The sequence below is a fragment of the Hipposideros armiger genome, unplaced genomic scaffold, assembly GCF_001890085.2.
Source record: "Hipposideros armiger isolate ML-2016 unplaced genomic scaffold, ASM189008v1 scaffold_984, whole genome shotgun sequence".
Classification (NCBI taxonomy): domain Eukaryota; kingdom Metazoa; phylum Chordata; class Mammalia; order Chiroptera; family Hipposideridae; genus Hipposideros; species Hipposideros armiger.
In genome coordinates, this window is record NW_017732334.1 from 434,857 (window position 1) to 446,634 (window position 11,778).

Below are 11,778 nucleotides of genomic sequence, written 5' to 3' on the forward strand. Positions count from 1 at the left end.
TCACATGAATGGTGTGTTTTATTCTTTGAAGAATGGTTCTGAAACATCACACTAAGTCAGGCTGAAGGTAAAGTTTAAAACAGTTTTATAAGGATATGTTATAACATATGTAATGACTGTTCACTCTACAAAATCTTGATCATAGAGTTTATGATACACCTAGTTGGCAGTAGCACCCAAGTGTTCCAAATAGTCAGTCATCATTTTTGTGTTGTCTGCATAGACTTCTTCTCATTAGCTGCTTTCTGCTTTTGTTGCATGATCTCAGAGTCCCTACAATGGGAGAAAAGGCTGTAAGTTGTTACAGAAAAGCTGATAATGTTCTCACTTGTTTTCTCTATATAACCCATTCAGTGTATTAGAAGATAATTTAAAGGACGATATAAACATTTATGTCTTTCCATTTGCATGGATGGAGACAGAATGAGAAGGCAAAGAATGAAAAGGCTTGCAGTCAGATATTTTGAATACTATCTCTATTGTTATCGTGACCTTGGCAAATAACCTCAAAGCCCTTTCAAAATTAGAACAGTACATGTCAGCATTGTTCTCAGGAATAGCTATGAATACATACATTTTATATATATATATATATATATATATACACACACACACACACACACACACACACACACACACACCAACATGTGACATTAGCTAACTATATGCAGAAAGAATGACTCTCTTTGTTGTCAACCAAGTTAATTCACTCTAAATTTCTTCCTGAAAAATGGGGGATTTATGAAGTATCCTAGATATCCTAACTGTACCTAGGATTAGAACATAGATGTTATGAAGCAATTCAGTTTCTTACAAGCCTAAAAGCCCAATAGCTAGTGATTAAAAATGGATTACACTAAAGAAAAGCAGGATATTCAGGGATTTTTTTTTTAACTGTTTGTGTCTCTGGCTGAATTCCACATGCCATATTAAGAGTGAACTATTGGGGGGAGGGGGGTTGTTACTCTGTGAGGGTGAAAAGGATAACTATTGCATTGTTCTGTACACCTGAAACTAACAATAAAAAAAAAAAAAAAGAAAAAGAGTGAACTATAACCAGGCTACCTAGGGTAGATGGTCCATGAGACCCAAATTTAAAAAGAAAAAAATTAAATGGCTATGTATTAAACACCTACTATGTGCCAGACACTTTACTGACTCTTGATTAAGCCTCACAACAACCCTGAGTTATTATCCCCATGTTTTAGGTTAAAAAAAATTAAATTAAAGGCTTAGAGCTAAATAATTTTCCCCAAAATAAATAAAAACCAAGGTTAGTCCAATTTCAAGGTCCAGGCTGTTTCCTATCTTGTTATTGCATAGATTTAATATTATATTTTAATTCAGGATAAGTATCTCTATTCATGACAGTAAGACATTTCTGCAAAAAGAGTAGCAAAAATAAGAAATGAAAAGGAAGAAAAAACAAGACAGATACCAACAAATGAGGTATTGTAGAAAAGAATAGTGATAGTTTTTTCTGTTTAAAACCAAGCTCTGCTGTGCTTGCTGTATGACCTTAGTATTGCTATGAAAGTTCAGAGCTTCAGTTTCCTTTTCTATGCATTGAGCCTACTACCACTTTTCAGGGCTGTGATGAAGAGATAATACATATAGAACAACTAGCACAGAGCTTTATAAGAAGTGGGAATTCATTAAACAGTGGCTATTACTGAACCAAGCTAGACTAGGTTCCCTAATTAGGGTCACTGATTTGTACCACTTTCACTTTTATTCCAGTGTGAGTAAACAGAAATTTAAAAGTTTATCATTTTAATAATAAATGTTATAGAAAGAAAGTGTGAGGTGATATTTAAGGGCTTCTAACTCATTAAACAATGATTTTTAATTCCGTCTGCACATCAGAATCACCTAGGGAGCTTTTTAAAAGTCAGGTTTAACTTAGGTACAATACAATTTACCTAGAGCACCTTTTAATGCCCAACCTCAGACCAATAAAACAAGGACTGGGTGGAAGGCACAGGCTTAGGTGGACAGCAAGGTTTCCCAGGTGGTTCTAATGGTTAGCCAGGTTTGAAGACCATAGAGAAGCCATGTTGAAGCACGTTAGTCAAGTATTCACTGACCTACAAGTTCCACATGGACAACAAAAGTTGGTTTTAGAATAAAACTAAACTTTAACTTTTTTTTTTAACATGAATGCATTTTTTTTCACTTAAGCTCAGGTCTCAAAGTATTTTTGTGGGAGTTTTGTATTACTTGTCACATACAGTCGTGTATCAAAGATGTGTACTTGCATTGTCTCCAACCGAATGGATCTTCAGAAGTGAATATAGCTACATGTACTTTTTGTGTATCTCTTTCAGAACAATTATCACTATAATCGAGTCACTTGTTACCCAGGGTAGTTTGAGTAGAATGTCTGCTTTGAAAATGTTGTAACCCTAACGGTGAGCATATGGAAGATGTTCAATTATTTTGCTAAATGAAGTTCTCATGGTTGTGGTGGATTTGCATGAGATTCTCTGCAAGACAAATTACAGTTTGGGAGCTTTAAATTCTTCATCCATGGGTTGGGAAGACAACTACCCCATATAGTTTTACTATGCCTAGCACACAACAGATATTCAACCGTTACCTCTTCCTGCCTGGTTCTACCAAGGATTTTAAAAATGCTTTTTATTCTCTAAAATGAAAACTTCAGTGACTTGAGGATTCCATGAGTATCACTGACCTCTGCTTTCGCTGAGAGGCAGTCAAGCTATCATCTTTTCTTTTTCCCTTGCTAATTTCCTGGGATTTCTTCATATTTTTCTGGCGGGCAAGTTCTCGTTGATTTCCACCTATAAAGAGAAACAGTCATGCTCTTTTCCCACCTCCAAAATTATTAATTCCATTATAAGGCTCTTATTTAAGAGCATATTAAGTTTGCTTTTGAATAAGATAAGCCATCAGAGTACTGCACTCAATGGTGTTCCCAGATCTGACCACAAGGAGGAAGCTTAAAGGTAAACACTTAAGGTCTTAAGAGTATTATCATACCAATCAAGGTGTTCACTGGCTGTAAATACCAGATCTCTTAAAACAGGCGTTCCAATAGTCTGTACATATGGGCCACTATTCCAAAATAAGTTCTGGCTTTTGAGGGGTGTGGGTGGAAAGAGAAAGAGAAACACAGAGATCACACCTCGCACAAGTTGGCTCACCGCAATCCAACTGTTAAGCAAGCAAATGCAGATGCCTGTAAAACATTACCTGCGAGGGCCAAACAAAAGAACTAGGGCCGAGACTTATTCGGAACTCCCAGTTTTTATCAGGCCTTACAATTTTAAGTACCGGCTATAAACCACCTCCAGACCAGGACCCCTCCCGAGGCTGCCTTCTCCACATACCGGATCCACACACCCCACCTCCGGGGAGGTGTTCCTTTACCGTGTGAACTCGCACCTGAAGGACAGGCACCTGCCTGACCTTTCAGGCCATACAGAAGCCAAAGGTCCCTCTCTCTCTCTGCTGATTGAAGACAGGGTCCCCCACCCGGCCGGACCCATGGGGATTCACCAGCCAGCCCCCGCCTCCCCGCCAACCGCCTTCTCAGTGATCCATTAGGTTCACTCCCGGACGCTCCCCGCCGCTTCCCACACCCGTCCGCACACTCACGGGCCATGCCAATAACCGGACCGAGCCTGAAAGAGAGCGACTCGGAAAAACAACGGCTTCCTCGCACGCTCGCGACAGTCCCCACCAGTGGATGCGGAAGGCTGAGCCGGGGCTGGCCCTCCGCCTGGCGACGCCTCTGTTCTGTCCACCGCCCCGCCCACCGAGACCAGACCTGAGCGGCCGGCTGGGTCGGCGAGCGACTGCGCGTGCGCTGCTGGGCGGGCGTGGCGGGGCGGAGCGCCACGGGGGCTCCCGGGCGTCAGCGCCCGGGAACCAGACCGCGCCTTGGGAGTTCTGCCGAGCAAGTTTGGTCGAGTCCAGAAAGCAGGTCCTGTGTCTTAGAGAGGGATAGGCGTGTGTGGATTTTCCCCACCGTGTGCCGGGGACTGGGGCTTGGCCAGCCCCGTTTTTGGTAATGACAAAAACGACAATAAACGCTACAATGTCTAACTTTCCGACAAAGAACGTCAGCTTTCTTCATCTCCTAGCAGCGGCGGGAAGGTGAAGAATGGGACAGAACAGACTGCGGGTTAACTGTGAAAGGCAGTGTCGGCCCTTTACTTAATTTCCTTCTTTATTCTCGCACTAACCCTGCAAGGTAGGCAGGCTTCATTGTTCTCACTTTACTCAAGAGGAGACTTGAGACTCAGACCAGAAGCTACCGACCCAACAGGTCGGGACTGGTAGAAATGAGATTCACATTTAAGACGGACTCTACAGTCTGTTCGTTTCCCATTTTATCCCAGTTGTCCTTGTTACGGTCGACGGTACTTTAGGAGTTTTAGCTTAATGGCTTTGGGCTTGTGTCGTGTGATGAGGAGAGGATGGCAGGGCATGCAGTCTTACCACGCGTTCAGAATAGCCCAGAAAAACCTTGGAACCTATGTAAAAGCTGTGGAGCATCTGCCATTGCTAGAGACAGACGTGTACAGGTGCTCGATGGTTCATTTGGTTGCCACTTATTTTCTTTATATATTCCATTAATCATTACAAACAAATATGTAGAGTTAGTCTGGACACCCTAAAATTACCGTTTCTTTTAAAGCTTTTATTTTGGAAAAACTCAAACATTTACAAAAGTCTAGAAAATACTTTAATAGACTCCAAGTATACATGACCAAGCTTCAGTAATTTTATTGTACCTCATAAGCATCGCCTATTTTAGGGAACGCAGGAGAAAACGAAGACTGAGGGCTCTGGAGATGGAATGTCTGGGTTCAAAGCTCAGCTCTACCAAGGAGTAGCTGTGTGAAATTGGGCACGTATGTCACTGCATTAAAGCTTCCTTGCCAGTAAAATGGGGGAGGTAGTTGTACCTCTTTCATTAATTGAATTAATATTAATATATGTGAACTACTAAGTGCTCAGCCTATGGTGGCACTCAATATGTTAGCTGTTGTTGTGATTATCCTTTCAATCTCTGGGAGCCTTGCATGCTTATCACTCTCCACACGCCACCCCTCTTCAATATGGTTTACAGCCAGGTGTTTGTTTACACCTAGCGAACCTCTTTTGGAGTAACTCGAGCAAGGGGAAAAAATTGACTTTCTGGCCACGCTCTTTATAGAGACAAAGATTGTCTAAAGATGAAGGGAGGGAAGGTATTTGGGATTGGAAGGTAAGTAAGCGGTAGAGTTCTTATTTCTCTATGTGATCTTAATTTACAGTCTAATTGAGCTTTGTTTTTGCAGCTGAAAATATAATTTTTGAGCTGTAGGGATACACATGACGTACACTGTGTACATCAGGAATGTTGGGTGTGTCTGCCAGAGAAAACTGGAGACTTAAAATACTGTGATGACATTAAGAATTTAGTTCACAAACTTGTATGTATAACAGATATCTTACAACTTTATATTTAATAATAAAATTAAATCTTACTCTGTTCCCATCCCTTTACTAACGTGAAATTATTGACTTCTTTAACTACAGAATTGTGGAAATACCCTAGACTCTTATGTGAAATAGAGCATTTGGGGAAAGTCCTTGTGTCTTCAGTTTATACCATAATATGCTGTCCAAAAGCTATATGGTCCTGGCAGTGGCTCCAAGATTCCTGAGACATCTTCAGCAGGGGTTTCTTTGTAGTGTTCTTGAGTTCCTTTAGGTTTATCTGGGGTTCGGTTCCTTCCCCAGAATACTGGAGGGAGAACCCACAGGCCTCCATTTTTCCCCCAGTCTTGGAGGAATCTCTTTTCTGTGCTTTCAGCCTTGCCTTCCTACTCTCAAAAGCACTTTTCTCTTTTTCTCCCTCTGGTTGACCTAGTAATCTCTTCAGTCAGTTCAGGATTTTATTTCTTTGACGTTTTGTTATTAATGTAGCAAGATGTTCTTCATTTTCTCCTTTCAAGAAGGATGTCAGGCCTTTGTGTTTCCGTGAGTCAGGGGATTTGTATTGCAGGCTCAACCATGGTCCATACTTTCTGTACAGCCAACCTTGTCTCTCGCCAGTTTTCCTCTATCATAGAGGCCTTCCCTAACCAACCTACCTAAAGTAAGCCAGTCTCCTATTAATCTCTGTCATCATACCCTTTATATATTTTTTATGGCATTTAATGCATCCTTTTATTATTTATTTATTTATTTAATTAGTTTCAGGTGTACAAAAACAACACAGTGATTAGACATTTACAGGCCTTACAGAGTTATCCCCAACAAATCTACTACCCATCTGACACCGTGCGTAGCTATTACAATACCATTGACTATATTCCCTATGCTGTACTTTACATCTCGTGAATATATATATAATTATAATTGGCATTCAATATTAGTTTCATGTGTACAGTGCAGTGGTTAGACATTTATATAATTTATGAAGTGATCCCCCAATAAGTCTAGTACCCATCTAATACTGTACGTAGTAATGCATTCTTTTATTTTTAAATATTTTATTGGGGATTTTATTGGGGAATTGGGGCAGGGGAACAGCCAAGTTGTTGTCCTTCAACCTTAGTTGTGGAGGGCGCAGCTAGCTCAGCTCCAAGTACAGTTGCCATCGGGCTGCCTGGCAGCAGCTCACGACCGCTCAGCTCAAGGCACCGTGTTGGATCTTAGTTGTGGGTGGGCGTAGCCATCCCATGTGGGAGACCAACTGGCAACCTTGTTGTTAGGAGCACTGCTCACACCAGCTGAGCCATTCTGCCATCTGTTGGCAGCTCAGGGGCAGCTCAGTTTGGGTGCAGCTCACTGGCCCATGTGGGAATCGAACCGGCGATCCTGTTGCTCAGAGCTCGTGCTCTTAACCAACTGAGCCACTTGGCCCACCCAGTAATGCATTCTTAAGTTATCTTGTTAATTTGTTTGTTGTATTTTTCCTCCCAACCCAGAATGTCGTTTATTGCTCTATTATTTTCTGAAGCAGATTAAGAATGCTCACATTAATTTAAAAAGTTTTAACTATAATAATTTTTGAACAGGTAATACATTCACATTAAAAAGTACACAAGCATATTCAGTGAATGGTCTTCCTCCCATGTCATGTTCCCCCCAAACCCTAGGAGCTAACTATTATCAATTTCTTCACACCTGAATTTCTAATCTATGTTCTACTCAATTTAGAATTTCTAAGCCCTGGGAATGTGGTGGTGAACAGACACTACCCTACAGTGTCCACCTCCTTCCTCTATTTTCAACAATTCCTAAGGACCCCCGGAGAGGGGAGAGCACACGCCTTGAGTCTCTATTTCCGGTTCACAGGTAACCTAGACGCTGTAGTTTTACAGTTACCATGGCTACTGGCGGTGTGCATCTTATGTAATTCTGTGGCGCTCACTGATGACGCAATTAGTTCAGGCGCCATCTGAGGGCGGGGAGCAAGGTGTAGAGGAAACTTAGCTCTCAGTGTAGCAGGGTCATGAAGAAGAGGCGGCGGCGGGAGGCAGGAGGAGGCGGCGGGGGCGTGAAACTGCGGTAGCTGCCTGCTGGCCTGGTTTGTGGCTTTGTGGCAAGGGCGTAGTTCCTAACCCCCTTTCCGGGCCGCAGCCGGGGCTCGGGGCTGAGAGCGGCCTTGGGGCCGCCTCCCCGGGCCCCCTGGCTCCGCCATGTTCCGCAGGGCACGCCTTAGCGTGAAGCCGAATGTCAGGCCTGGTGTAGGCGCCAGGGGCATCACCGCCCCCAATCCCCAACGTGGGCAAGAGGCTCCCAGGCCGCCGGAGCCGGCAGCGGCCTCTGCCCCGAAGCCCGCGGAGCCCACAGATGAGACCCCGGTGGATTTCGGGGGAGCGGATCCCCAAGAAGAGGCTCCCAGGACCAGGTAAGTGCTTGAAGAGGGGAGCATTTTCATCTGCTGCGCTTCCCCGGTCTTGTCAGCTGGAAGCAGAGCAGGTGAACTTGACCGTTGGAGTAACTCCCTTGCTTGCACTAAGTGTTACAATTGAGGCCTGATGAACCCACTCTCCAAACTGCAGTTTGTGCGTCTAACCACAGGGTGTGGCACGTGGGGATTTTGTTATGATCTGTAGATGCTCGAGGAGGGTACCATGTCTTCCAAGTGGTCGTGGGAGGAATCCAGGTGTAACAGTCTTGAAGTGAAGAATATCCACACGTGATACTCTTCTTTAGAGAATTTCTAGATTACTGTAGTTTTCAATCTTCTGTAATACTTTGCAGGGATAAGTAGTTTTGTTTTTGGTTTTGTTTTTTTGGTTTTGTTTTTGTTGTGTTTTAAGGAGGGCGCAGCTCACAGTGGTCCATGTGGGGATGGAACTGGAAACCTTGGGTTATAAGCACCACCTTCTAACCAACTGAGCTAACAGGCCACTCCTACCTGCCTAGTTTTTAAAATTAGAATATTTAAAAGAAGATCCATGATGCCCTTTTTTTTCTTTCTGAATTACAACAGTGATGAAAAGACTGATGGTGAGAATGATGTTGAAGAATCCGGTAAATCTCCCTCTACTGTTTCACAGAGAAGAAAACGGATATCAAGTACTGCTACTCTGGTTAAGCCTAGTGTCAGTGTTCCTTCAGAGCCTCACCCCTTATCTACAGTTAATCAAGAAGCTCCACAGCCAAAACCCATTCCAACAAAAGAGAAACAGCCATGCTCAGACAGGTACCGAATATATAAAGCCCAGAAACTGAGAGAAATGTTAAAAGAAGAATTAAGAAAAGAGAAGGTAAGAGAAAAATCCAAATTTTGACTGTTGCCTGCTAGATTTCTGTTTTTATGTCAGTCCGGTATCATCTGGAGGAAAAAATAAGCATCTGTAGCATTTTTAATGGGGGAATAAAACCAAATAACATCCCTCATGTTAGTGGAGTATCCCCTTTTGTTAACAGAATGATTAAGAAGCACTATGGACTTAAACTATTTTTTTCCATTATATTAATTTTTATATATTTTTATTCATCTATATCTTTTATTTTTGGTGAAAGCCACAAATAGAACACTCTCTCTCTCTCTCTCTCTCTCTCTCTCTCTCTCTCTCTCACACACACACACACACACACACACACACACACACTTATAAAATAAACTTTCAGTCAGACTTTTTTGTGAGGTTGTCCAAGTGACATGAATTATATTCATTTGATATAAGACAAATATAGTTGAGTGAAAATGAATTGGTAATATTTTCTAAATTGACAATATGGTAAATTATAAATGGGAAAAATTTGCCTGTTTGCGGAGAACCCATGTTCTTTTTAATCTTGAAGATTATTTTTCTGAGAGGACAATGTAACAGTAGTGAAGAGTGCAAGCTCTGGAATTAGATACTTAAAGTTTGAATCATCCTTTACTGACTGTGTTACTTTAGGCAATTTAATATTTCTGTATCTATTTCCTCATGTTTAAAATAGGACTAATGAGGGATGGCTAGTTAGCTCAGTTGGCTAGAACAGGGGTAGGCAAACTTTTGAGATAGAAGAGCCAATCCTGTCCCTCACAACAATTTAAAAATTATTCGAGAGCCATAAAATAAATGAAATTACTATTATGTGAATAATATTTAAAAATTTTATAAATGAAACTGTGATAGTTTTATTTTCATTTTCAATTTTACTTCAGAGTCACATGTATGTACCCAAAGAGCCGCATGTGGCTCGTGAGCCGCAGTTTGCCGACCCCTGGGCTAGAGCATGGTGCTAATAACACCAAGGGCTGCTGTGAGCTGTACCTTCCTAAAAAAAAAAAAAATAAGGGCCTGCCGAGTGGCTCAGTTGGGTAAGAGCTCACTCAAGAGTGTGAGCTCTGAGCAACGGGGTCACCGGTTTGATTCATGGCCCAAGCTGAGCTGTCGCTGAGCTGCCAACAGGTGGCAGGATGGCTCAGCTAAAAAAAAGGAAATGTTATAAGAAAACAAATTATAAAAGAGAAGCAAATCAGAAAAGAATTAATAAATTAAAAAAAAAAAAAAAAAAAAAAAAAAATAATAGGACTAATGATAGTATCTACCTCATTGGAGGGTTGTGCAAGATTAAATGAGTTAATACATGTAAAAACTCATTTAGGCTAGTATCTGGCAAATAATAAGACCCCAACAAATGTCAGCTCGTATTTATAGAATTTTTTTTTTTTAATTTTTATTTTAAGGGGGGCGCAACTCATAGTGGCCCTGCTGGGATTGAACTGGCAACCGTGGTGTTACTAGCTCCATGCTCTAACCAACTGAGCTAACCAGCCACCCTAGAATTCTTTTTTTAATCAAGAGGAAGGCATTTAGCTTGGTGCTTTATATTTGTTATTTAATTCTCTCATCTGTGTGAAGTAGATATTACTAATTTACACAGGAGAAAACAAGCTCAAAAGAGGTTGTTTCCTTTGTCAAACATGAGTGGAGCATAAGGGATTTGAATTCATATCCTCTACAATCTAGGCTTCCAAAAATGTTCTGTTGTATAGAATATGCTTAATTAGATTTATTTTGGGCAATTAAAAATTAAACGTTTGCTTCAAGAATTTTATAAGATACACAGAATTCCAGTTCACTGCAGGGTAAACAAAAGCTATGTATTTATTTGTAGTTAAAAGGCATCAGTAAACATGATTCTAAACATTGGGCTTTTATTGAGTCCCAGTCACTTTAGTTTTTAAAATTCTTTAATGTGCTACAACTCTTTAATATTCAGTTTATAAAATATTTCCTAAAATTAGGCAAAATTTTGGTGGGAGTAATATTCAAGCACTTGCAGTGAATGCAACAGTGGGCTGTATGCTTGAATATAGTATATTTGAAATTCCATATTTATAAAATAAAAGTGGATTTTGTGTGTGTGTGTATCTAGAAGCAATGGAAAAACAAATATGCCATAAATGAAAGTCAGAGGCCACAAGATCGTTCAAAAATGACTATGAGAGACTTCATATATTACCTGCCAGATAACAATCCAATGACGTAAGTAAACTTTATTTCTGTTTTACTTTGTTTCAGTATGTAGCAATTTAAGTATCATTTTTAGAGTACAGTTTCATGTTTTCCAAAATCATGTTGACAAATTTATAGCACATCTGATATCCTTTTAAATAGAATTTTACAACAAAAATCAGTGATATTTCAAGTAACTGCATTCTTGGGGTGGTAAGGCCCTTTACTTCTGAGATTAAAAATAAGTTTCCTTTGTTATATTACCAAGATGTAGTAAAACTAAGCTTTATTATGATTGCAATTTCTATTTCTTGCACACTATAACCTGATTTAAAGGGGTGATCTAATTTTTATGCCGTATCTCTTAATTAAATGCAGTAGCATTTGATTAACAAATCCTCCAAGAACAAAGCTTTAATCAAAGTTAGCCTGGGGAAACAGAGGGTTTAATGATAAACCTCCTCATTGTTGTGTTGTTGATGATTTAGCCAGTGGATGTAGGAGTAGTGGCATATTTTCAGTACAGACTTTTTCAGGTTCACTAGGTCTTTGGCTTAGTTGAAGGAAGGACCAGAAACCTAGGTTTTGAGTTGTTTGACAAGCTACTAGGTTGCTTCATTCCTTGAGACTGAGGAATTAGAGGGTAAGAGAGTTCCCCACTTGGGCCTAACAAATTATTATTATTATTATTTTTTTAGAAGGCCAACTGTATACATCTTTCCCAGATGTATACATTCCTAGGGCATTTATTTATTTATTTATTTATTTATTTATTATTTTTTTTTATTGGGTAATTGGGGGGATGGGAACAGTACTGGGGAATTAGGGGAAGGGGAACAGACAAGTT

At 40.6% G+C, this 11,778-nt stretch overlaps 2 protein-coding genes across 2 annotated transcripts in view; one reads left to right on the top strand and one right to left on the bottom strand.

The window, feature by feature from the left end:
* On the bottom strand, positions 1-3,799 carry LOC109375660 (small EDRK-rich factor 1). Its single transcript, XM_019631155.1, has 3 exons — positions 3,622-3,799; positions 2,696-2,804; positions 1-273 (listed from the first exon to the last, which is right to left on the bottom strand). The coding sequence occupies exons 1-3, from the start codon at positions 3,626-3,628 to the stop codon at positions 201-203; spliced, it is 189 nt and encodes a 62-aa protein (XP_019486700.1). The 5' UTR covers positions 3,629-3,799; the 3' UTR covers positions 1-200.
* A 3,311-nt stretch (positions 3,800-7,110) lies between these two features.
* The window catches only part of BDP1 (BDP1 general transcription factor IIIB subunit), a 110,555-nt gene continuing 105,887 nt past the window's right edge, over positions 7,111-11,778 (top strand). The window contains exons 1-3 of the mRNA XM_019631162.1: positions 7,111-7,876; positions 8,465-8,741; positions 10,852-10,961. Of these exons, the coding sequence (XP_019486707.1) occupies positions 7,665-7,876; positions 8,465-8,741; positions 10,852-10,961 (599 nt within the window). The 5' untranslated portion in view covers positions 7,111-7,664. The remainder of the gene's footprint in view (positions 7,877-8,464; positions 8,742-10,851; positions 10,962-11,778) is intronic.

What these genes read in the sequence shown, in the direction of transcription:
- LOC109375660 (XM_019631155.1), bottom strand. An exon ending in GCCTCTCAGCGAAAGCAGAG is followed by an intron (nt 274 to 2,695) that starts GTCAGTGATACT and finishes CTCCCATTGTAG; the next exon opens with GGACTCTGAGATCATGCAAC.